Source organism: Lampris incognitus, chromosome 3 (assembly GCF_029633865.1).
Source record: "Lampris incognitus isolate fLamInc1 chromosome 3, fLamInc1.hap2, whole genome shotgun sequence".
NCBI classification, from domain to species: Eukaryota; Metazoa; Chordata; class Actinopteri; order Lampriformes; family Lampridae; genus Lampris; species Lampris incognitus.
The window spans coordinates 8,113,755-8,140,321 of record NC_079213.1 but is presented as its reverse complement, the minus strand read 5'-3'; the positions used below and the strand labels follow the sequence as shown (position 1 = coordinate 8,140,321).

Sequence of the window (26,567 nt, the reverse complement as noted above, 5' to 3'; positions counted from 1 at the left end):
TTCTTCCTAATTTTCTCCCTGTTAAAAGGTTTTGGGTTTTTTTTTTTTAGGGAGTTGTTCCTTATCCGATGAGAGGGTCCAAGGGCAGGATGTTGTGTTGCTGCTAAGCCCACTGAGGCAAATTTGTAATTTGTGATACTGGGCTATCCAAATAAAATTGACTTGACTTTCATCCATCCATTATTGACTGAATAATAGACACGCTGATCCACACGCCATACCAGCTGGTGGCGGTAATGCGCCGTTTCGTCGTTTGCCACCCGACAATAGACACCAGGAAGAAGAAGTAGCAGCCGAAGAAAACAAACGAAGAAGCGTTGGCGCTCGACCTTTTCACGGTTCGCCGACAGTTTCCGCCGTCGAATCGCTTCCTGGATGAAGGTTGTTTTAAACGGCTTGAAGTTTCCTGAAAACTGGTGACGCATTTTTATAATAATGACGCCGTGCTAATGTTAGCATTGTTGCAAAGGCTCCGCTGAAAAAAAAAGAAAAAAAAACTAATGCTAACGCTAACCCGTTAGCCACGCTAGCTGGCTAACAGAGGGCGCCACATTTGAAAACATGTCAACTAAACGAGTGAGTTTTCACATTTTCAACCTCCTAAAGCTCCTAAGCGACTTGGTGGCGGTGTTGGTACATTGAAATGTCTCGATTAGGGTTTAACGTTGAAAAGTTAACGGTGATTTAATCCGTATGTTACCTTGTGCCCCGTTTATGTATTAGTTTGGCTGGTGAAGCAAACTGCATGCTTCACGTTGTATTATAACTACTTCGACTAGTACCACCACTACTACTAATACTAACTTGTTAATATAGCACCATTTGAAAACAAGGTTTGCAAAGAAGAAACGAAATTTCCTCTCTTTTGTGTATGCAAGTACATGAATGGGATGACAATAGATTGTTCCTGATTCCTGACAGTGCTTTACAAACAATAAGATGAAAGCTAAAAAAGACAAACGTCAATGTTAGATAAAAGCAAGTAACAGGAATGAGGGTTGATGAACAGATTAGATTAAAAAAGGAATTTTTAAAACATTACACCGTACTCCCACATAAAATGAAATGGTTTCATAATATAATTGATATGGTCAGGACAAAGTCATGGATGAGCTGCTGGATTACATACTGGACGCTGAAGCAACGGCATTAACTGCCATTATGTATATATATATATATATATATATATATATATATATATATACACTTAGCACAAAAAGTAAGGAAATTTGTGTTTGGTAGATTACTTCTTTGTTGTAACAATGCTTCTTGGCAATACATTTTATACCGTTGGAAAGCCTGTTTATTTCCCTTTTAAATGGGAAAAGAAGAGAAGAGACGTAGTGCAAGACATGTATGAGGGAAGTGTGACAGTGGTGAGGTGTGCTGTTGGAATGACAGATGGGTTCAAGGTGGAGGTGGGATTACATCAAGGATCGGCTCTGAGCCCTTTCTCGTTTGCAATGGTGATGGACAGGTTAACGGACAAGATCAGGCAGGAGTCTCCGTGGACTATGATGTTCGCGGATGACATTGTGATCTGTAGTGAGAGTAGGGTGCAGGTTGAGGAGAGCCTGGAGAGGTGGAGGTATGCACTGGAGAGAAGAGGAATGAAAGTCAGTGGGAGCAAGATGGAATACCTATGCGTGAATGACAGGGAAGACAGTGGAATGATGAGGATGCAAGGAGTGGGAGTGGATGAAGGCATATGAGTTTAAATACTTGGGGTCAACTGTCCAAAGTAACGGGGAGTGCAGGAGAGAGGTGTAGAAGAGAGTGCAGGCAGGGTGGAGTGGGTGGAGAAGAGTGTCAGGAGTGATTTGTGACAGAAGGGTACCAGCAAGAGTTAAAGGGAGGGTTTACAAGATTGTTGTGAGACCAGCTATGTTATATGGTTTGGAGACAGTGGCACTGACGAAAAGACAGGAGGCGGAGCTGGAGGTGGCAGAGTTGAAGATGATAAGATTTTCACTGGGAGTGACGAAGACGGACAGGATTAGGAACAATTATATTAGAGGGACAGCTCAAGTTGGACGGTTTGGAGACGAAGCAAGAGAGGCAAGATTAAGATGGCTTGGACATGTGTGGAGGAGAGATGCTGGGTATGTTGGGAGAAGGATGCTGAAGATGGAGCTGCCAGGGAAGAGGAAAAGAGGAAGGCCAAAGAGGAGGTTTTTGGATGTGGTGAAGGAAGACATGCAGGTGGCTGGTGTGACAGAGGAAGATGCAGAAGACAGGAAGAGATGGAAACGGATGATCCGCTGTGACGTCCCCTAACGGGAGCAGCCGAAAGTAGTAGTAGTAGTAGTAGTAGATACCGTCGTACTGAATAATTTATTTCAAGGATGACCCATATATCCTCTACTGTACATTTATTTATTACTTAGATTATATGCAATACACTGATCCGCCAAAACATTAAAACCACCTGAGGCCACTGCCATCAGGGAATACCGTTGTCATGAAGGGGTGTACCTGATCTGCAACAATGTTGATGTAGGTGGTACACATCAAAGTAACATCCACATGAATGCCAGGAGCCCAGGACCCAGAGCTTCCCAGCAGAACATTGCACAGAGCATCACACTGTCTCCGCTGGCTTGCCTTCTTCCCATAGTGCATCCTGGTGCCATCTCTTCCCCAGGTAAACGACACACACGCACCCGACCGTCCACATGATGTAAAAGAAAATGTGATTCATCAGACCTGGCCACCTTCTTCCATTTCCCCATGGTCCAGTTCTGACGCTCATGTGCCCATTGTAGGCGCCTTTGGCAGTGGACAGGGGTCATCATGGGTACTCTGACCGGTCTGCGGCCCCATATGCAGCAAGCTGCAATGCACTGTGTGTTCTGACACCTGTCGTATCATAGCCAGCATTAACTTCTTCAGCAATTTGAGCAAAAGTAGCTCTACTGTGGGATCGAACCAGATGGGCTAGCCTTTGCTCCCTATATGCATCAGTGAGCCTTGGTGACACGACACTGTCGCCGGTTCACCGGTCGTCTTTCATTGTATCACGTTTGGTAGGTACTTACCACTGCATACCAGGAAGACCTGCCGTTTTGGAGATAATCTGACCCGGTCGTCGAGCCATCACAATGTGGCCCTTGTCAGAGTCGCTCAGATCAAACGCTTGCCCATTTTTCTGCTTCGAACACGTCAACTTCAAGAACTGATTGTTCACCTGCTGCCTGATATATCCCACTGCTTGACAGGCACCATTGTAAAGAGATAATCAACGTTATTCGCCTACCTGTCAGTGGTTTTAATGTTTTGGCTGATTGGCGTGTCCATCCGTCAGCTTGCTTTTACGTGCAATATACAACAACTGTGCAACAACGAAACATGTGAACATGCTGCTGCATCTTTTTCCTCAATGTAACATCCGTTATGGTTTTATCTTCATTTTTATACCAATTCTCTTGAGCCACCCTGCTTTTATATATAAATATACAGCTCTTTATTCTATTTTATTTTATGGCGCCAAGTACTTAAATTTAGTCTAGTTCTTTACATTTTATATACATTCCCTATAATTTTTGCTTTATACTCTTGCTATTGTGTGTATTCGTGATATTGTGCCTTTGGATTATGTGAGCTGTAACGATACTTTAATTTTCCTTCGGGATCAATAAAGTATCTATCTATCTAGTAGCAAAAATCACCTTCAGACTGAAATCTGCATCTTTTCATATCTCAGGTCTGTTGAGTTCATTTTTAGTTGTGCACTGACTAATAATTAACTACCGTTCATGTGCTCTTTCCTCTGACGATGCCCAGTCTTTCTTTTCCATTGTTTCTTTCTTTCTGACCTTGGTTACGTGTCAGTTGAAGAATGAATCTATCTCATCATTCACTTCACTGTCAGCCAGCATTCAGTGTCATCTGGTTTTTGCTCTTTGCTGATTGGCTCGTTCTAATTCAGTGAATAAAATAAGTGCTTCAGAGATGAAAAGGATGCTTAATGTCAAATGCTCTGTGTTGACAATCAAGCCCCCCCCCCCCCGGTCCTCCTCAGACTCCAGCGTATCCACAACAGACCCGGCCAGGGCCCAGGGTAGTTAACTAATCACTTGAGACTGATTCAGAGGCTTGTTGTGTTGGCTTGGCAAGACGGGGCTGTCTTCATAAGTAGTTAGCCAGGGGTCTGTCTCCAAGCCATTATAGCAGCGCTGACAACCTCAGCAGAGCTGTTTTTGCTTACTGAGATCAACATACACGCGTTAGAGAACCGGCTTGCGGCATTCCGGGCTCTCCTTTTAGCGGGTGACTGCTCTCGTCTACTGGACGTCGTGTTCAACAAATAGAAACCTCCTTAATTTGCTGTCATTTTTCTGTAGTTCTTATTTATTGTACACAGACACGAGCTGTCCATACGTTTTTTTTTTGTTTTTTTTTTTTTAACTCAGCAATTTATTTTTCTCCACCTTTGTGCCTTATTCCTGAAGAGGTGAGATGAACACCTCTGCCCTTGGCCAGGCGGCTCCCCTCTTCCCCAACCTGGAAGTTGGGGCTGGGAGGCCTGCAACCTCGCTGGGGGGCTCTGCCGGGCCGGGAGGGTCAGAGATGGAGCTTCAGAAGATGCTCCTTGACGAGAGGATGAGATGTGAGAACCACAAAACCAACTACCAGACCCTGAAGGCTGAACACACCAGGTAATAGTGGTTGCTGAATTTGATTTCCCCTCCCTTTTCGTCTCCTTCTTTATTTGGACTTTTATTTAGGGGGGGAAGTTTCCTGAAGCATATATGTTGTTATTCAGAAACACTTCTTTTTACAGTCGTATGTAGACCTGGACAGTATATTGATGTAATATTGATGTCGTGATATGAGGCTGGGATTTCGGTTAACACAATATCATGATATAGCATAAAAAGCTGTCTTACTGGTCTTATAGGCTGCATTACAGTGAAGTGATGCAATTTTCTGAATTTATTGGACTGTTTTAGCTGAGTGAAATTAGTAATGAATGTCTCTACCTGGTTGGTCATCATATCCAACTTCCTAAAGATCAATTTCAAAATGAACTTGTGTATAAATGCCAAATATCTTATTAAAAGCAAGTCATCCCCAAAATATCATCACATTATCAATATTGAAGCATATTGTGATATGAGGCGTCCAGGTGGCATGGTGGTCTATTCCATTGGCTACCAATACGGGGATCGGCGGTTCGAATCCCCATGTTACCTCCGGCTTGGTCAGGTGTCCTTACAAACACAATTGGCCGTGTCTGCGGGTGGGAAGCCGGATGTGGGTATGTGCCCTGGTCGCTGCACTAGCGCCTCATCTGGCTGGTCGGGGCGCCTGTTCAGGGGGGAGGGGAAACTGGGGGGAAATAGCGTGATCCTCCCACGTGCTATGTCCCCCTGGTGAAACTCCTCACGGTCAGGTGAAAAGAAGCGGCTGGCGACTCCACATGTATCGGAGGAGGCATGTGGTAGTCTGCAGCCCTCCCCGGATCGGCAGAGGGGGTGGAGCAGTGACCGGGACGGCTCGGAAGAGTGGGGTAAGTGGCCGGGTGCAACTGGGGAGAAAAAGGGGGGGGGGATCCAAAAGAAATATTGTGATATTTGTTTTTATCTTATTTCCCAGCTCTTCTCATACCATTATAAATAGTATGAGAAATACTAATACTGCCAAATACAACCACAGGCTCCTACTGCGGGTAATGAACTGTCAAGCACGTAGTGCTTTGCTCAGGTATAACTTGTGGTAGGTAGCTGGTTAAATAGTAGGGACATTACCACTGTGGAGGATGTTAAAATGATGGAGTAACGGTAACTATGGGTGGGCAGAGCTTGCGATTAGTCGGTCACCATATATCACTAAGAGTTCATGAGTTTATTGAATGTGACCATCTTTAGAACTCGAGTTTTCAGCAAAGCCTTTTTTTTTTCATCATGTGTACATCCGCCTCACATCTCATCCCTCATGTGTTCCCCTGGAAGGCTGCAGGAAGAGTTTACGCGGGCGCAGGGTGAGCTGAGACGCCAGCAAAGTGACAAACAGAGTCAGCAGGAGAAGCTGCAGCTGTTGCTGGCTGAGCTCAGAGGAGAGCTCCTGGACAAGACCAGAGAGGTGGAGGAGCTGCGACTGCAGGTAGGACCAATGGATCATTTACTCTAAACCTGTGCCAAGTCAGGATGGCATCTCTTCTGCCTGTGCATTTTGAGCCTTCTTTTACTTTCCCAGTGGTGCCTAAATTAAGCTTCTTTTTTAGTGTGTTGTAGCAGTAGAAAGGTCTCTCTATAACCCTACAGCACGGAAGATTCCTATTATTAAATAAATTCTCTCATAACTTACTTTATTTCCTACATTATTTGACATTTTACCGGACTTGTCAAAAGCATTTTCTTGTCCTCTTCACATCTTACTTGCCTACTAAACTTGGATATTACTCTCTAATTTTTAATTATTATCTCTGCCAGGTGGTAGCCGGGAGGGGATTATGTGTTTGGTCATGTGTGTGTTTGTAGTGTGTGTGTGTGTTAATCTTGTAAACTACTGGACCTGTCAGCCAAAATCATTTTGTGCACAGTTCTGACTGTATGATGAAGAACCTGCCGTGGTTACAGTGATTGAAAATGTTTGTTCTCACTATCCCCGCTCATTCACTCTCAAACTCACTCGACCAATGCTGCTTTTTGTCACTGCCCCCTCTTGAGTCAGCTGTGTGCATGCGCAGCTCACATCTATGGTCGAGTCAGATCAGGCAGCGATAGTGTCAGAACCAAAACATTATGTATTCGGGTATGAGTGTTGAATGAGAAATCGGTTGTATTTGGCAAGCCAGCAAATTATTCACAGCTGATCTCAGCACAGGAGAACTGGAGGAACACTGGATGAACCAAACATAACTCGCCTTATTCACCTTGTTGGCACACTGGTGCCATAGTCTCCAGTGTTAAAATTCTACTATAGAAATACAATTTCAAACCGACACGGGGATCGCCGGTTCGAATCCCTGTGTTACCTCCGGCTTGGTCGGGCGTCCGTACAGAGTACATCTGTCACCATCTTACAATGCTGTTGCTTTTTGTTTTTCTTGTCCTTTTGTGTCTGTTTAAGTGGGAGAGTACTGCTGGCGTTGTGTGTGGCGGCCATTTCTCCCTCTCCTAGCCCCCCTCTTCCCATCCATCCCTGTATGTCTGTGTTATGTTTATCTGTTGTCTTGAGTCACCGCCGTTTATTGTAAAGCGACTTTGAGTGTTAGAAAAGCGGTATATAAGATATATAAGATTGATTTATTATTACAATGCTGTGATTTCAGCCATTCCCAAATCCTCTGTGAATAGTACACATGGCCATTGTAACTCTAGTTAATGCTCACGGCAGTTTGCATATGAAACCGATTGTTGTTTTTGGTCGTTATCCCACTGTATGGTCTTGAAGCATGCGCAATAATCCAGGTCACAAAACCAAAGAACGTGAATCAGTTCCTCTGGATACAACGTTTATTCATCATGCAACTAAGTGACCTCTTCAATAAACGTATCCAGATGAACTGATTCAACCTTCATTGATGCCACTGTATTGTTTATAAGGGTGGGGATACCTGCAGTCAGTTGAGACTGAAGAGGTCACTTAGCTGAGTGAAGAAAGTTTCTCTCAATAAATGTTGTGTCCAGATGAACTGATTCAACTTTTTGTGATCTCCTTGTTTGTTTGTTTTTTAAACGTGTGTGTCCACGACCACATTGTCACTGTGTCTCTTCGTGCGTGTGTGTCCGTTGTCCAGGTGATGACTCCTCAACGGTTGGAGCTGCTACGAGCTCAGGTGCAGCAGGAGATGGAGGCTCCGGTCAGAGAGCGCTTCAACAAGCTGGAAGAGGTCAGAGGTCAACAGTCATGGATCCATCCCAATTTTGAGTTCATTTTAAGCAAACTTTTGAAAAGTTTGATTCTTTTATGGACAGTTAAATGGTGCTACATTATCAAAAACATTCAAAATAATGGAGGAGGGTTTGCAAGGGTTATTTGCCATTGGAGGAATTCAAATATTCCATTTCCATTGGTCCTTAATTCCTTGATCACTTTTTTTTCCTGTATTTTGTCACTTTGGCATTTCCACTCTGCTTTTCGGAGTGGAGTGAATAATCTGACATGATGTCAACACCAGGCTGTGATGTGCACCCATACTTCGTTGTTAACTCCCTGAAACATGTTATCAAGAACTCGCTTGGACCTCCCTCACCTAGTGGCGTTTGTACCTTAAGTCACTCCGACTCTTACTATTGGACTCCAGAATGACCATAGCAGCTGTTGAAAGTCGTCTTGACAGCACTAGTCAGGAGACGAGCTCCTGAGAGCCTTTGCTCAGTTTGGAGGACTGATAATAAAGTCTGCCATTGGATGGTGGCTGTGTAACTAAACAGTATTAAGACACCCCCCCCCCTCCATGTTTGTCTATGTCACTGTGCTCTCTGTGTTGTTTTTCTAACTCCTGTGTTTATTTCCTGTAGGAGACGGAGAAGTACAGAGTGGAGTACAACAAGCTGCGGTATGAATACACCTTCCTCAAGTCCCAGTTTGACCATCAAAGAGAGGAGACTGCACGCGTTATGGAAGAGAGAAAGATCCGCTTCGAGGCTGAGGTAGCTTTGTGTGTTATTATGTTTTTGTGTATATAAGATTGTCTTCAGAAAGTGACCCCTTCTGCTGGAACAGTGTGTTTGAAGGGCTTTAAAACTAATTGTGTATTTTTTTTTTTTTTACAGTTAATAATTCAAAAATATTTTTTAGCCGTTATCATGTCCACCTCCTGATCCTGTTTCGTACATTTGTGTGTCTAGGTCTCTCGTCTAGAGAAGGACCGGGAGGATCTGGTGGCCCATTACCAGGGCTCCGACCCAAACCGCGATGGGAAGCGCGTGGAGGCCCTCTTGAGGGAGAAGGCTCAGCTCCACCTCCGTCTGAAGGGCTTGGAGGCCGAGGTGGCTGAGCTCTGTGCCCAGAAGGACAACTCTGGCCAACAGGCCGAGAACGTGCAACGCATCCAGGTCCGCCAGCTGGCCGAGTCCCAGTCAGCCCTTAAGTCTCTGGAGGTATGGGTAGAAGATAAAATCACACGTCCTTCTAACTAGTCATCCGAATACAGCGCACATCATTCAGTCAGAACCCTTGGCTCATACGTTTCCAGTTTATGATTCAACTGTGTACATGCTCAGTGTTGCAGCCTGATAGATTCCACATTTGTCTCTGCTTAAACACTAAAATGATCAGAATGCCAGTCTAGTGACCTCTGACACAGCAATGGGTTCACAGTAGGGCTGTCAAAATTGGCCAAAAATGACGTTCGATTATTCCTCCTAAAAAAACACATAGGTTCGAACCCATTCGAATATATTTTTGCGCAGTATGTCCATAAGAGGGCAAACCAATACGAGAGACATAACTACTTGTATAGGTATATTTATTTCAACGTAAACATGTCTTTTAAACGATACCATGAAACTTAATCTAAAGACCATAGACCTCACTCTCTCTCTCTCTCTCTCTCTCTCTCTCTCTCTCTCTCTCTCTCTCTCTCTCTCTGTGCCGTGGTTGGTACTAGAGAGAGATGAGAACGTACCGTCTCAAAGCGAGAATAGTGATTCATAATTGATCTGTTATTCGATTGCCTAATTTTTATACAGATTAGGTAATATTCACACTGGTTTAAATAAACAATTTGATAGTATTTTTGGTAACCTACTGTAGCTTGCATACGACTTTATCTCGAGGTTCCACAAGTTTTCTGTTTTCTGACCAAAATCCGAAGTATTTCCAGACGGGGCTTTTTAGATTGCTGGGAGTGAAAATCGCTCTCTCTGCGGCGGAGTTGGGTTGTGACCTCTCTGCCATCTTTACCACACGGTCGTTGCTGGATTATTCACTCGTTTCAGCTTGACCTAAATATCATTTTCAACCAATGAAAGTGCGGTTGTGCGACTCCTGTCTGTCATGCGGCGTATTCAGTGCAGCGGCCAAGGCCCTCGTGAGAATTCGCAAGGCAGACAGCCGCGATAGTGCTGCTTTCATTTTTTTTTTCACAAACGAATATTAATTTTCACACTTGAATGTCTGTTTATTTTCACAGTTTGGTTATATATTTGAATTTGGAATATTCATTGACAGCCCTAGTTCACACCAGCCAAAGATGTACTGTACTTTTCATATATCTAAAGACATGATGTATTCAGTTGTGTGTCATTTTCCTTGGACAGGAAATTGATTAGACTGTAATACTGATAGCACGACTTTCCATGAGCAAAGTCCGTCATGTATATCCAAGCAAAAGTCAAGGAAAATATCCTTAAAGACCTGGAAATTGATTTTTTTAAAAAGAGGAAACAATGCTGATGAATTTGATGGGTGGTTGAATTGCATCAATTCTGATAACTTTGATGGGTTGCTGAACGTGATTGGCAGTTGATAAATCTGATCGGTTTGGTTTCAGGCAGAGCGGCAGTCTTTGCGTCTCCAACTGGAGCGAATGGAGAGCGAGCTGAACCTCAGCCACGAGCAGAACACCCAGCTGACCGGACGGCTGCACAAGGCCGAGCGAGAGGTCAACTCTCTCAGCTGCCAGGTAAGCAACAGCTTGTTCTTTAGCCCAGTTATCACCATCAATTTTAAAACGCTACCGAGTAATCCACCACTAGTTTGTATCTGAGACGGGGAGTTTTCTCTGCCTTATGTTAGGCTGGCATAGGCTCGGGTAGAAACATATACGTTCAAGTCATAAGTTATTTTGTAAATTAGATGTAATTTTTTAGATTAATCAAATCACAAACAACTGACCATAAGGAGAACAAGGTCTTTCTACTCTGGAAATATTCCTGTGACCAGAAAGCAGCCTTGTAAGAGCAACCTGCCAGAAAAAGCAGTTGAGTTGGGGTGAGAGAGAGAGCTCAAAACCTTTCTTGCTTTCTTTTTTCTTTCTTTCTCTACTTGCTTTTTTGTCAGCTACCAAGATATGAGCTCATGTTTCTTTTAGATGCTTCATTGAACAATGTCCTCCTGTTTTATTTGTCACAATAGGGTTTCTGTCTTATCGTCATTATGTCATCTGCGTCACAGGTGGAGAACATGAAGCACTCACATAAGCTGGAGGTGGCCAATGTGAAGCTGGAGTGTGCCAAGTCTAAAGGGGAGAGAGAGCGAGAGAGAGACATGCTGCAGGATCAAATTGATGGTATGGTGGACAAAGCCCCAATTCACCTGTCTGTCTCTATGCATCAGGAATCAGGAATATTTATGTCATTTCTTTTCATACACTTGAGTGCATGAAATGAAATATCGTTTCTCCCAGCCCACAGCAGTGCAATACAAAGACAAAAACACACATCCATAAACTATAAGAACACATATATCCAAACTAACACATACGTATATCTAAACATAAAAAAAAAAATCACTGTCCAGGAGAATGAATGCCAGCCAGGATGACTGTCGGAACTGCTGGTCTGCATGGGCTAGCAGTTAGCTTAGCCTGCCCCGCTTCCGCATCCTGTCAGACCGTCCTCGGTGTTTCCTCTTCAGGCGCAGCTTCAGTCAGGGCTGTGGTCCTTGGGCCCACAGGACGCACAGACCAAGCTCCCTCAGCTGATCCAACGCTAGCTCTCCCAGCCAGACAACTTCGACATACCTCCTCACACTCCGCATGACAACATTAAAAACACAGTCAAGGCTAGGCAAGGCCGCCGCCAGACTGTCCTTGGTGTTATTGGAACTGCCGGTCTGCATAGGCTAGCAGTTAGCTTAGCCTGCCCCGCTTCCGCATCCTGTCAGACCGCCCTCAGTGTTACCTCTTTGGGCACAGCTGCAGGCAGGGCTGTAGTCCCTGGGCCCATAGGATGCAGCAGACCAAGCTCTCTCAGCTGATCCAGCGCCAGCTCTCCCAGCCATCAAACGAAGACAAACTTAGACGCAGATGTGGACAAAGACACTGCATGAACAGTACTGGGTGAGGCCGCTGGAAGCGTGAATTTGCGCCGCCATCTTCCCACACCGAAAGCGGAAGGTTGTTGGGAGATTGCATCAAGCCCCATCTTTCTCTGTTTCTAGTTTACCCTCTTTCACTGGCTTTCTATCTGTATTTCTGTCTCTTTCCCTAATCTCTCTCTCTCTCTTATGTCCATCACCCCCTCCTCAATTGCTGTCTGGAGTCCATTAGTTCAAAAGTTTGGCTCAGCATAAGTCATAATAATAAGGTCTCAGAGCCAAACTGGACTCTTCATTCATCTTGTAATCTTGTTAGAATAGTTATGTGAATTGTTGATTGCTCGTTATCCATTCACACTCTGTCATGACTGTCATAATCACTGCTTTGGCTTACGTTTGATAATCAGATCTTAAATGCTCTTAAAACACATGATAAATGGTGATGAATCCTCTTCATTATCACTTACCATGATGGCAACCACTTATCACCACTTGTCACTTTTCCGATTTTGTCTGTGAGCTGTAATTTAAAAAGAAAAAAGAATTAAATTTTACAAGCTTGTCGATGGATATTTCTGTCTCTGTCAGGTCTGCAAACTGATGTGGAGGTGCTGAAGGGGACGGTGGAGAAGCAGAAAGAGATGCTGGCTGAGAAAGAGAGGGAGTTGGTTCGGAGGGTGCAGGCTGCCCGTGAGGAGGAGCTCCACACAACAACTGCTCTGCATGAGGAGAAGTGAGTCGTCTTCGTTTCTGTCTGAATATCTTGATGCTGCTCAATAATCCAGGTTAGAAAATAAAAGAAGGTTGAATTAGTTCATCTGGGTACAGTGTTTATTGACAGATATGTTTCATCACTCAACTAAGTGACCTCTTACTCTGGAAGGTACTTATCTTCAGTCTCTGACTGAAGAGATCACTTAGTTGAATGATGAAACGTATCTGTCAATAAACGTATCCAGATGAACTGATTCAGCCTTCTTTGATTCTGTCTGAATAGTTTCGACCAGGGGTTTCCAAACTTTACATGCCATGACCCACCTGTGGAGAGAATATTTTTTACCACTTGCCCAATCGGGCAACTAGGTCGCTAGCCCAACGTGGCATTTTACTTGCCCCGGGCAATCCTTATTGTTGAACCATGCTCCACCTTGAACCCATCTGTCATTCCAACCACACACCTCACCACTGTCACACTGCCCTCCTATATGTCCTGCACCACTCCTACATACTTCTCTGCCACTCCCAACTCCCTCATACAATACCACACCTTCTCTCTCAGCATCCTCTCATATGCTTTCTCTAAATCTAAAAAGACACAATATAATTCCTTCTGACCTTCTCTATACTTCTCCATAAACATTCTCAAAGCAAACATCACATCTGTGGTGCTCTTTTGTGGCTTAAAACCGTACTGCAGCTCCCTAATCATCACCTCTCCTCTTAACCTAGCTTCTATTACTCTTTCCCATATCTTCATGTTGTGGCTGATCAACTTTATACCTCTAGGTGCTACAGCTCTGCAGATCACCCTTATTCTTGAAAATCGGTACCAGTACACTTCTTCGCCACTCCTCAGGTATCCTCTCACTTTCCAAGATTGTGTTAAACAATCTAGTTAAAAACTCCACTGCCATCTCTCCTAAACACCTCCATGCCTCCACAGGTATGTCATCTGAACCAACCACCTTTCCCCTCTTCATCCTCTTCATAGCTGCCCTCACTTCCTCCTTGCTAATCCACCACACTTCCTGATTCACTATCCGCATATCATCTAACCTTCTTTCTCATTTTCTTAATTTATCAGCCCTTCAGAGTACTCCTTCCACCTTCTCAACAAACTCTCCTTGCTTCTGAAAACATTTCCATCTCTAACTTTGATTGCTTTAACGTGCTGCCAATCAGTACAAGTCCTTTTCTCCTTCCTCAGTGTCTAACCTCTCATACAACTCACCATACGCCTTTTCCTTTGCTTTCGCCACCTCTCTCTTCACTTTACACTGCATCTCCTTGTACTCCTGTCTACTTTCTTCATGTGACTATCACTTCTTCTTTGCCAACCTCTTTCTCTGTATACTTGGCTTCCTTCCTCTGTCCAGATGATATACCAAGTACCTTCATAGCTGTCTCCCTCACTATTTCTGCAGTGGTTGCCCAGCGATCCAGCAACTCTTCACTACCACCCGGCACCTGTTTTAACTCCTCCCCGAACTCCACACAACAGTCTTCCTTCTTCAACTTCCACCATTTGATCCTTGGCTCTGCCTTCACTCTCTTCCTCTTCTTGATCTCCAAAGTCACCCTACAGTTCATCATCAGATGCTGCCTAGCTACGTTCTCCCCTGTCACCACCTTGCAGTCTCCAATCCCTTTCAGATCATGCTTCCTACATAAGATATAGTCCACCTGTGTGCACTTTCCTCCACTCTTATACGTCACCCTGTGTTCCTCCCTCTTCTTGAAATATGTATTCACCACAGCCATTTCCATCCTTTTCGCAAAATCCACCACCAGCTGTCCTTCCACATTCCTCTCCTTGACACCATACCTGCCCATCACCTCCTCATCACCTCTGTTCCCTTCACCAACATGCCCATTGAAGTTGCCTCCAATCATCACTCTCCTCCTTTGGTACACTCTCTACCACTTCATCCAACTCACTCCAGAATTCCTCTTTCGCTTCCATCTCACACCCAACTTGCGGGGGCATATGCACTGATAACATTCATCAATTGATTTCCAGCTTCGTACTCATCACTCTGTCCAACACTCTCTTCACCGCTAACGCACTCTTGATATACTTTTCCTTCTGAATTAGCCCTACCCCATTTCTCCTCCCATTCGCACCATGGTAGAAGAGTTTGAACCTGCCTCTGATGCTCCTGGCCTTACTCCCCTTCCACCTTGGACTCTTACACTTACTTACTCTTATGCTTGCACACACAGTATATCTACCTTCCTTCTCTCCATCATGTCAGCCAGCTCTCTCCCTTTACCAGTCATAGTGCCAACATTCAAAGTTCCAACTCTCACCTCCACACTCTTACCCTTCCTCTTCTCCCGCTGCCTCTGGACAGCCTTCCCTCTCTCCTTATCCTTTGGCCAACAGTAGCATTGTTTCCACGAGCACCCTGCTGACCAACAGTACCGGTGACGGTCGTTGGTAACCCGGACCTCAACCAATCCGGTACTGAAATTTGCTTTATGATCCGCATATTTGATTTGGCAGAGATTTTATGCCGGATGCCCTTCCTGATGCAACCCTCCCCGTTTATCTGGGTTTGGGAAGAATGCACTGGCTTTTGCAACCTTAGTGGCTGGGTTTGCATTGAAAATAAATATTAGTTTGAAAACCACTAGTTCAGACCAATGCAGCAGAACTGTAACCAGCATAGAGCTGAGCCAATCCCAGACCATCCTTTACCTCTGTTCCTGTTATTTCTCTGTATACGGTATTAGTAGTAACAACTAATGGGGATCTTAATTAACAGGAAAGGTTTGTTAAATATGTTTGCTTTACCAGGTTGGAGTTGGAGAACCGCCTGGCAGAGCTTGAGCAGCAGAGGGCGCTGAAGGAGGCTGCTGGCCACGCCCAGATGGAGGAGTGGGAGGAGCGTCTCCGTAGCGTCCAGTTGGGGGAGGAGTCAGCCCGCAAGGAACTACAGAGTCTGAGGTCAGCTCTGGCACATAGCTTTCTTTATAAATTTATTTCTGACTTTCCCCTTTTTTTCTCCCAATTTAGTGGCCAATTGATCCCTATTTTAGTTCAAACACCCACTCTCGTACTGCATGCGTTCGCCAACTGCATCTCTCCGGCCGGCAGTTTCGAAGGAGACGCCTCGCCACTTTCGTGACAAGGCGAATCCAGGCCGAACCACTGCTTTTTCCGACACACAGAGACGCATTCATGTGACAAACACAAGCTGACTCTGCCCCCCCTCCCAAAGACAGCGTTGCCAATTATAGCTGCTTCATCGAGTCCGGCCATAGTCGGATCTGACGAGACGAGGCAGAGGCACGAACCCCGGTCCCCAGTGGGCAACTGCATCGACACAAAGCCGATGCTTAGACTGCTACACCACCACGGACCCGGCACATAGCTTTCTGTTGACTCAGGGAAAGTTAATATAATGTCTTCGATTTCACTCCTTCACTTTTACAATAAGCATATTTCTTACATGTAAGAAGTGAGACAAGTCTCAAACATGTGAAATCTGACCGATCTCATTTTAGTTCATCCACAGAACAAAAGGTTTTCATTTTCGGCGGTTATCGGTGCTGATGACCCTAAATAGCTTAGACTGTACCAGACTGGGATAGTTTTTTTGGTCATCCTCTCTTGGATTATGTATTCTATACATGTTGGAATAATCTATTATTTTTCTAATCAAAGAACTATCGGCATTCTTTTGTCCTGTCAAAAGTATTGGATATGAATGTAATCAGGAGGATTCGCCCATTCCTCACCGACGAGACGGCACAGGTGCTCATCCAGGCTCTGGTCATCTCCCGGCTGGACAACGGCAACTCCCTCCTTGCTGGCGCCCCGGTGTCGGCCATCAGACCTCTGGAGCTTGTTCAGAAAGCTGCAGCTCGTCTGGTGTTCAACCGTCCTAAGTTCTCCCACCCACCCCCCCCCTTCTCATGTCCCTACACTGGCTCCCAGTAGCTGCTCGCATCCAGTTTAAGACTCTGGTGCTAGCCTACAGGGCAGTGAAAGGAACAGCTCCTTCCTATCTCCAGGCCATGGTCAAGCCCTACACCCCCGCCCGACCACTTGGCTCTGCTGCCTCGGGACGCCTGGTTGCCCCGTCGCTCAGAGGCCCCTGCTCCCAATTGACCCGGTCACAGCTCTTTTCTGTCCTGGCCCCACAGTGGTGGAATGAACTCCCCACTGATGTCAGGACAGCGGAGTCGCTGCCCATCTTTTGGCGCAAGTTGAAAACTCGCCTCTTCAAGAGCTACTACCCTGTTATTTACTCTTAGCACTTATTGTATTCACTCATTTAAAAAAAAAAAAAATCTCTTTCTTGCACTTTTACTTGAGTACTGGTTTTGCTCTTAGATGCTTGTTTAGAGAGAAGATGCACTTATGACCTCTGATGACTAGTAGTTCTCCTGATTTCCTACGTTAAATGCACTTATTGTAAGTTGCTTTGGATAAAAGCGCCGGCTAAATGACTAATGTAAAATGTAAATGTAATTCAGCCTTAAAGTAAAGATTGAAATATATCATAAAAGCAGAGGTGTAAAAACCCGGTCCAGAAAGTAAAAACCCTAACTGTCTTTACTCCATCCATGTATTAAACCAGCTGATTTGGGAAACTATAGTCAGTGCAATCTAATGGTTTAGTACATGGGTGGAGTAAAGACACAGTTAGGGTTTTTACTTTCTGGACTGGGTTTTTACACCTTGGCATAAAAGTAGAACTAGGATGAAGGATTTGGGGAAAATGTGTCATTGTTTCTGTTGTATTTCTCAGGGCCAAATTACAGCAGCAGAACTCCCAGTTAGAGGAACTTGAGAGACAGAAGGCAGAGATAGAGGACCTGAAGCAGGTACCAGAGAATAACAATACAATATTATTTTCTTTGGTAACACTTTAGTATGGGGAACGTAGTCACCATTAATTAGGTGCTTATTAGCATGCAAATTAGCAACATATTGGCTCTTAATTGGTCATTATTACGTACTCATTAATGCCTTATTCTGCATGGCCGTATTATACAACCAGTAAAGCCATTAACTATGAGTTTTCCCTCTATAACCTCAGAATTATTGCTTATTAGTAGTACCATCTCAATATGCTTTGCTTAGTATGGACTTTATAAGGTGGTAGTACCACAAGAAGAGTTACTCTCCCTTACTAACACTTAATGAATATGGTCTGTTCTTACATAACAAAACACAAAACTACAAGTGTTCATAGTGTTAAATTACTGTAAATTAAGTTTTTGTTACTTAGAATATGTTCCCCATACTAAAGTGACATCTTGATCATTACTAATTCACTAGTAATTAAGTTTTTTTATGTTCCCCATACTAAAGTGTTACCTTTTCTTTTTATGTTTTAGTATACCTGCCTACTTATATTTCTGTTTTCTTTAAATCATTCATTGATCCATCCATTGTTAACCCAACAGCAGAACCAGGACCTGGGTGTCCAGCTGGGGGTGTTATCACACTCTGAGAGAGACCTGCTGGAAACCAGCCAGCGTCAGAGGGAGACCCTGGACAGGGTGCGCGAGGAGCTGAGGATGGCCAGGAGTCAAGCTGAGAGGAGCCAACACGAGGCTGAAAGGTAGCCGGGCTTTACAGCTCAACACTGTAACTGCATTTGCGATTAAAATAGGGCTGGGCGATATCTCGATATTTATCGATATATTTCTAAACGAGATATAACACGGGACAATATCGCTTGTATCGATATAGTTCATTTTGCGTTAAAATGACAATACATGGGCCGCAAGCTCGCACCTATTGCTCCTCTTCCTCTCCCCCGTGTCCCTACAGTACACACACAACCTTTCTGCAGCTCCGCCCCCGTCACTCTGTGAGCACAAGCCCGAAGCCCCCTCCCCTCCCCCTCCACTCTCACACTCAGTGGAACATGGAGACGTGCGCCGTAGAAGAAGAGGAGTTGGTCAGTAAACGAAAGAACAATGGATGGATAATTTGGAGATGGTTTGGTTTTAAAGTGTCAGATGACCAGCAGCAAAATTTTTTCTGTAAAGAATGTAAAAAACCTGTTGCAACTAAAGGTTCGAGCACGACAAATCTCTTCCACCGCTTACAACAGCGCCATAAAGTGCAGTACAAGGAGTGTCAAAATGCATGCTGCGACTCAGGCCACAAAGCCTCTCCAGCCTCCTGCCCCGAAACAAACCCTGCTGCAAGCTTCATTCACCTATGGTGTGCCTTACGAAAGAACAAGTGACAAGTGGCGTGATATTACCAAAGCTGTGGCTTTCCATATCGCTAAAGACATGGCCCCCATATCAACAGTGGAGCAGACCGGCTTTGTACAGCTGCTAAAAACACTGAATCCGAGATACCAATTGCCCAGTCGCAATTACTTAGCAAGAGAGGCACTACCCAAAATGTACACAGATGTCAGAGCCAGTCTTACTGCCCGGCTTGCAAAAGTGTCTCACTACGCGCTGACCACCGACATGTGGTCCAGCAGGACCTGCGAACCTTACATGAGTGTGACGGTGCACTTCATGGAGGACTGGGAGATATATGAGACAGTTTTTTTGTTCAATTTGTTTTATACATTTTGATATTTTGCAGAGTGGCCTCTGTTAATAAAGGTGCCTGTGTGACATTTGGCATATGGCTTAAACTTATAACTGACTGTTTGTGTTTTTTAAAGGGTTTGCTTCTGGAAAAAAATGAATCTAATATGCTATAATGCTTTGGGGAAAACCCCAATTACGTCACAGAAAAAATATCGATATATATCGAGTATCGCCATTCAGCTAAAAAATATCAGGATATGACTTTTAGTCCATATCGCCCAGCCCTAGATTAAAAAATATACTTTGTGAAAATAATGTGCAGTATAGTATATACGAAATGGTTGGATTTATTGACAGTGTTAAGCGTTCATTTGAATGACAGCCCATCTCTTTCTTCTCTCTCCTTCCCTTCAGGCTGGTGGAGGATCAGCGGGTGGAGTGGCTAGAAGAGAAGCACCAGCTTCAGCAGCGAGATGCTGAGCTGCATAAGAAATACAGCCAGGCTAAGGAGAAGCTGCAGAGGGCAGCACTGGCCCAGAAAAAGGTACCGTTGCCTCAATGCCTTTCCTTTTATCTTTCAAGAGAAATTCGTTTTGCACTGTCCTCTATAGGTTGAACTGCTGGCCACACCCCAGTCATGATGTCACTTTATCGGTATTTCCTCAGATTTCAATGAAAATACAGTGGCATCATGACTGAGGTACGGCCAGCAGCAGTGCAACCTATAATTCACCCTATAGAGGCCACTATAACACTAGTTTTCTGCTCCTCTATTATTACTCTTTAACAGACAGGTGATTTTCAATTTCACTTTGACTCGTTTGATTCTGTGGAGGTGTTGCTACTTTAAAAAAAAAAAAAAATGTTTACTCCGAGTGTTTCTTTCCATCTGGGTATGTTTGGGTGTTGCTCGTTCCCCAGAGAAAAACCCTGACAGAGAACAAGGAAAAGAGGCTGCAGGATAAGATTCAGCTGCTGGAGGCCAAGATAGCAGAGCTCGAGTTGGACGTCAGCACAGCCAAGAAGTAAGCAGCGGATATTTTATCCCACTGACCTCCAGATGTCAGCTTTTCCTAATGGGAAGTTCAGACTGAATTAAAAGCATGCAGCAGCTTGGAGAACACAAACAGGATTATAGATACTGATGAGAAACGTATATCTTTCTGTTGCAAGTCTTAAGACATTAGCAACTGGTGAGCACACAAGCAACTAAAAAAGAAAATCACATTCAGAAATGTATGACTGGCACGATGCAGATGTTTAACTGAGTAAACGGTACCGCAACGCTGGAAATAGAACTAAACTGTATTGTGACTTCTGAGCTTCCCGTGGAAACTGTCATTCAAAACATTTGAAATAAAAATGTTAAGATTTTGATAAGGATGTCTTTTATTTTCACATAACTTCATTAAAACATGAACTTTTGCAACATGTAGTTTATTTGGCATCTCTGTTCAGTTTTTTGCATAACAATGGAAAGGTAGTCATTAACGTCCAAATGTCCTCCGCTCCCTTCTTCCCAGACGTCCGTCGTTCTCTGCGGAGCATGCCCAACTCGGCAGGCGTTTGAAGGAGCTCCAGAGGAGACACAGTGAGTTCCAGCGCCTCTTGCTGGGCAGCCAGGTGCCCTTCGCCATAGGCCCCGCTCCCCTCACCTCCTCGTCTGCCCCCCTCCTTGGGTCCGGGGGACCTTTATCCAACATACTTGTAAGTTTACCAATAAGCTTAGTTGAAGGGGACACTAAGTTAAGTTCTCTAGAGCAGTGGTTCTCAACCTTTTTGGGGTCCTGGACCCCCTGCGTATTTTTGATCTACCCTGAGGACCCCTCCACCTGATCTTGGGGGAGGGGGGTTGCAATTTGATAGAAACAGTAGAAACTGCATTTTAAATTGCATTATAGCATTTATTCACTCTTTGGGGCAAACATAAGAGCTTTCAGTTGTAACTTAGATATAGTTAACCAAACAGAATTCTTATGCAGTAACTTTCAGATATATGTAACAAAATTTTTATGCAGTAACTTTTAACAATGCAAACGGGAGCGAGATCTCTTATTAAAATACAATAAATTACACTGGTGAAACAGATGTAATCAGAGAAAAAAGTCCTGTTACCCTTTATAGTTTAGGTAGATAAAGGTCTCAGTCACATTTGAGTAAAATAATCCTATTTCTATAAATGTCATAGGATCTTTTTTTTAAAGATATTTTATTTTCACGGACCCCTTGCAATTACACCACGGACCCCCGGTTGAGAAACACTGCTCTAGAGTAACAAGTGTACATGTATTTAGTAGTCAGCAGTAAGGAGAGACGTACTGGGCTTGTTGTGGCGGGGGGCGTTTTCTTCAAATCCCAAAAGGAATACACATTAAAGCTCTAGCGCTAACATGAGGTGATGAGGTTGAATGAATTAATGTTAAAATGCTAAACAATGCTTTGTCTTTCTCCTTGTGGCAGGAGGAGCAGCACCACAGGGAGCTGTCTCTGCTGCATCGGAGGCTGGGGGAGCTGGAGAGCATCCAGCAGCAGCAGCTAGAGGAGCTGGGGCCTCCTGTACAGAGAGACTGGGACTCCACGCTCTCCCCTACTCAAACCTGACCTTTTACAACCCTTCCACCAAAAACAAAGCGGCTCTCGGCAGCCCAGCTGGACTGACTCTACGTGGTGCCGGGTAATTTTAAACACTTTCGTCCAGGCACCGGCTTCCTCAGGTTTTTAAGTCTGCGTTAAAACATTTTTATGAAATATTTACACTATGGCTATCATTAGTCTTGCAAAGCCCTCCTCTCAAAAAGGGTTATATGCGAGAATTTTATATTTGAGGTAATTTGGATATTTTTTTTAAATTGTATTTACATTTGTTCAGGTTCATCCATCCTGAACATGCAACTCCTACTAGCCAGAAACATCACAATGCAAGTCAGTAGGGACAGTCGGATAGTACAGTTCAAAAAGTATTCTGCCCAAACCCCACATAATGCTACAGCAGTCTATCAATGGGTTTGAGCGGTTACTTAAAAAATGTTTTATTGCTAAGTCCTGCATCGACTACCAGCGAGTGTCACTTCTCTGCACACAGCAAAGAACACAGGTCCAGCAAACGCTTAGGGATTCATCAATAAAACCACTTTTAACATTTTGAAATAGCTGCTCAACTTCGTCATGATAGACTGCCCTAGTGTTTTGTTGGCTTTGAGTGAACTACGGAGTGCTTTTTTAACTTAACTGGAATTGCGATGTACCTAGCTAGCAGGAGCAGTATGAAATACTGGATGGAAAATGAAATCTACCAAACATTACCTAACCCTCTGATGATGTGACAACTGTAAATTGCACTTTAATGTCATAATATGGTGCTGTTTGAATTGTTTTAAGGACTAAAAACAACACTTGAAGATTTTGTCCTTGTATGTGTAGAATCAAGCAAAGTTGAATTGACAGAAACTTTCATCACTCATCTAAATGACCTCTTCAGTCTCAACTGACTGCAGGTGTCCAAACAACACAGTTGCATAACGACCGAAACCAACGATCAGTTTCATATGCAGATAGGCGTGACCATTAATTAGACTTTCAGTTGCCATGTGTACTACTCACAGAGGTTTTGGGAATGTTTGCAATCACAGCATTGTAAGATGGCGACAGATGTACTCTTAGGCCTCCCCCTCGGTTCAGGGAGGGTCGTTCCCTATTCATAGATGGCCTCTTTGACCCTGTGGCCATCTTACAATGGCAAACGTTCCCAAATCCTGTGACTAGTACACATGGCCATTGAAACTCTAGTTAATGGTCACGTCTATGAAACTGATCATTGGTTTCGGTCGTTATGCAGCTATATTGTTTATAAGGGTGGAGACACACCTGCCGTCAGTTTAGACTGAAGACGTCACTTTTAGGTGAGTGATGAAACGTTTCTGTCAGTAAACAGCATCCAGATAACCTGGTTCAACTTTGTGATTTTCTTACCTGGATTATTGAGCATACAAAAAGACATGTATGTCAAGCAGTTTGTTATCTTGATTTTCCAAGTTCCAAGTCATTTGAGGCACAAAACTGTCATGGTTTTGGGAAATTGCACATTTTTTGTGCAGAATTAAAGCTCTAGTTTGCTGTTACGTTGCCCATGAATGGCACTGGGCAGCAGGTCTTAGATCAGTTCCAGGAGCAGCTCTTCATGTCGTCAAACAGGTTTTTAATGTACGCCAGTTGCTCCTTCATTTCAGCAGGAGCACCGTCCTGGTCCAGCTTCTGTTGAATCTGTTGGGAAAAGGTAAGAACAGTAATCGGTGTCTACTCATTCAGAAGAACAGGGTTCTAAGAACACCTTACACGCGTGTCAAAAGGACAAGTCGCACTCAAGGTGCAGATTTTCAAGTTGAGGTGCTGGTGGAAACTCCCATGCACGCTACTGACATGGTTGTGCTAGTGCATCTGTAAAAATTGCCTTCATGCATGTTCGTTAGTCCAGGCAAGAAAATCAAAGTTGAATCAGTTCGTCTGGACATCAGGTTTTTTTTCATAATTGTATTTCTAATTTTTCCCCTTATCCTAATGGCATATCACCGGAACTCTTGTTGAATAACTCCCCCGGCTCACGTTTCCACAGGAAGGAGATAGTCGTAACACCAGCTTCCTTCAAACTCGTGTCGGCTGCTCTCGCTATTTTACACGCTGAAGCCTCGCATGGATTGCATTACCTTCAGGCCGCGAAGGGGACGTAGGGAGAATGCTTTCGGTTGCTTGGCTGCAGGCGCCCAGATGGGCCAGAGGGTTCGCTGGAGAACGACGAGTCCCCGAACACTACACCGATCTACACCCACTATCCCTCGGGTAAGGGTGGCCTAATGAATGCCTTACCCCATGGACACTCAGGCCGTGACCGGTTACGGCGAATCTGGGATACAAACCTACCAGCCACATGACGAGTGGATTGCAAGAACGGCGGTTTATTCCGCTCGGCCATCAGAGCGGCCCTTGGACATAAGGTTTTGACAGAAACATTTCATCACTCATCTAATTTGACCTCTTCAGTCAAGTCAATTTTATTTGTATAGCCCAATATCACAAATTTGCCTCAAGGGGGGCCTAAGAGTACATCTATCACCATCTTGCAATGTGAGGGACTGCAACTATTCCCGAGTCCTCTGTGAATAGTACACATGGCCATTGTAACTCTAGTTAATGGTCACGCCTGTTTGCATATGAAACTGATTGTTGGTTTCGGTGGTTATGCCACTGTATTTTTTATAAGGGTGGGATACCTGCAGTCAGTTTAGACTGAAGAGGTCATGAGTGATGAAACATATCCAGATGAACTGATTCAACTTTCTGCGATCATTGAGTTAGTTTTTTCCCAACAAACGTTACGAAGGCGATTAACAAAACAGAACTGACCTCAGTGTAGTATCGCTGGATGTATTTGTAGAGTTCCCTGAGAGCAGCAGATTCGTTGAATTCATTATCATGTTTCTAAAAAAAAAGAACCACAATGTAGTGCACACATTCAGCCTCCTAATAGCTGTTTTAGGTAGTTAAATAAATGATCCTCTGATTCGGACCAACTAAATCTCTGATGTCCTTTGTGGTAACCAGTGACAGGATGACGACATGGGTTCACACGCTGGGTTGTTGTATGAAATATGGTGCAAGGAAAAGAGTGTGACATCATATCCCATGTATTGCTACTTGTATTCTTCAGACCTTTGATTTGCGTTACCTTAGACTCCTCCAGAAGGAACTCCTTGAATTCTGAGCTGCTAATTGGTGGCTGGTCTCTGACCTGCTTGTAGTACGCTCTAACTTCCTGTCTGAACTGAGGAACGTCTTTGGCATACAGCAGCTTGTTGGTTGGTGCATACTGGATTTAAAAGAGAGCCAGAAAGTAATTAGTTATTAGAGATTATTTGAGTAGACCTTTTGAATAAAGCTGTCATGCAGTCTGTGCCTTAAACATCTTTACAGCATATTTAAAGTCATCTTGAGAATCGATTCTTTTTTTGAAAGTGAGTGAAAAATGAATATAAGTTAAATTCACCTGAGATTTTCCTTTACTTTCAATGCAAATCAATCTGTTATGACATTATTACTGATGGGGCAATCTTATTCCAAGATGATGGACCTCATGTATCACCCATTCCAATGACGTATTTAAGATTCACCATTTTTCCCATTTTGTATTTGTTCATTGGTATGACAGAGTGGTTGATTTCTGAACTTGTTTTTAAGGTGGCATTTCTAGATGTAAAGGTTTTGTCTGCTCAGCTGTTTAGATTGCAACACTCAAAACCAGTTGGTGTTTGTTGTCTGGATGTTCATGCAGGGTCGGATCAGCTCTGGGTCATTGTGGAAAATTTTTCTGATACTTTACCTGCCCCAGCTGCATTTCGCCAAGACAGAAGGAGTCCATGAAGGCCTGAGCTATGACAGACAGGCAGCCATCCAGATGTGGAGTCTTCTCCATGTCAAAGACAAACTGAGGGTTCTTCAGGATGTTTACCCAGAAACGCAGCGACAAGCTGAGAGAGATACAGAGATAAAGAGAGAAAGTGTGTAGATGCATCAGGACATCCAGTTTGCTTTGTATTTTTAGCAGATGCACCCAGAATACTTCCCCTTCTTTGCTGACAACAGAAAACTGGTTCTCGTTTATTGTGTCGAGTTTATCAGTTAGAATCTGTCATTTGCCAAGTAGGTTTTTACATAAAAGAAAACATAAAAAGATGTGTTTATTGACTTTACATTTGTGAATAAGGCATAATTTGCCTGACTCGTAAACACTAGTCACTGTATTGTCCTGAAAGAACAATACAGTGACTGACGTTACTTTGAGTTCAGATGGGAATGATGTAAAACCACCTCCCTTTGGCTGCTTTGATGAGAGAAATGTAATCAGTTCTATTTAGTAAAGTTGTACTGACCATTTGTGTTCCTTCACAAGTAAAAGTGTGTTAACCCTTTAATGAAAGCAGTTCCCATTCACAAAACTGCTTCATGTTAGGGCTGGGCAATATGGATAGGATAAAATCAAATATCGCAATATTTTTGACCGAGTACTTCTATCAATATTTTGACGATCATCATCATCGGTTGTCACTCGAAGCGAGTATGACTGTCCTCTCCGTCGGGTTGTCTACTTGTGGGTCTTCAGATGGCTATAGAGGTCATGCCGCGATCCACATACTTTGGTGCAGTCTGGACAGGGGAAAATGGTGGCTGAGCCCTTTTGGTGTTCCATTTCATGATGTGCATCTCCTTCCTGCACAGATTTCTTCCTGGAGGGCCTATCCAGTGCAATTTGTTCCCAGTTGCTTGATATGATGTTGAATTTCTTCAAACTGGTCTTGACATTGTCCTTGAAATGTTTGTTTTGCCCACCGGGAGCTCGCTGAACTTCC

General features: G+C 44.0%; 2 protein-coding genes across 3 annotated transcripts in view; one reads left to right on the top strand and one right to left on the bottom strand.

The window, feature by feature from the left end:
• The first annotated feature begins 401 nt into the window (after positions 1-401).
• On the top strand, positions 402-25,780 carry cep83 (centrosomal protein 83). Of its 2 annotated transcripts, XR_008809993.1 has the most exons (17): positions 402-576; positions 4,452-4,658; positions 5,955-6,105; positions 7,745-7,837; positions 8,469-8,600; positions 8,799-9,050; positions 10,445-10,576; positions 11,068-11,182; positions 12,520-12,664; positions 15,452-15,601; positions 17,412-17,487; positions 18,073-18,230; positions 19,585-19,714; positions 20,092-20,195; positions 20,694-20,877; positions 21,631-21,844; positions 25,493-25,780. XR_008809993.1 is itself a non-coding variant. In XM_056276166.1 (16 exons), the coding sequence occupies exons 2-16, from the start codon at positions 4,459-4,461 to the stop codon at positions 21,769-21,771; spliced, it is 2,163 nt and encodes a 720-aa protein (XP_056132141.1). In that variant the 5' UTR covers positions 402-576; positions 4,452-4,458; the 3' UTR covers positions 21,772-22,931. The 2 variants fall into 2 exon arrangements, 1 of the variants encoding a protein (XP_056132141.1); XM_056276166.1 differs by lacking the exon at positions 25,493-25,780 and having other exon boundaries at positions 21,631-22,931.
• plxnc1 (plexin C1) overlaps positions 20,549-26,567 on the bottom strand; it is a 52,836-nt gene continuing 46,817 nt past the window's right edge. The window contains exons 28-32 of the mRNA XM_056275854.1: positions 25,541-25,688; positions 24,890-25,030; positions 24,568-24,642; positions 23,140-23,430; positions 20,549-20,860 (exon numbers count right to left, since the gene is read on the bottom strand). Of these exons, the coding sequence (XP_056131829.1) occupies positions 23,326-23,430; positions 24,568-24,642; positions 24,890-25,030; positions 25,541-25,688 (469 nt within the window). The 3' untranslated portion in view covers positions 20,549-20,860; positions 23,140-23,325. The remainder of the gene's footprint in view (positions 20,861-23,139; positions 23,431-24,567; positions 24,643-24,889; positions 25,031-25,540; positions 25,689-26,567) is intronic.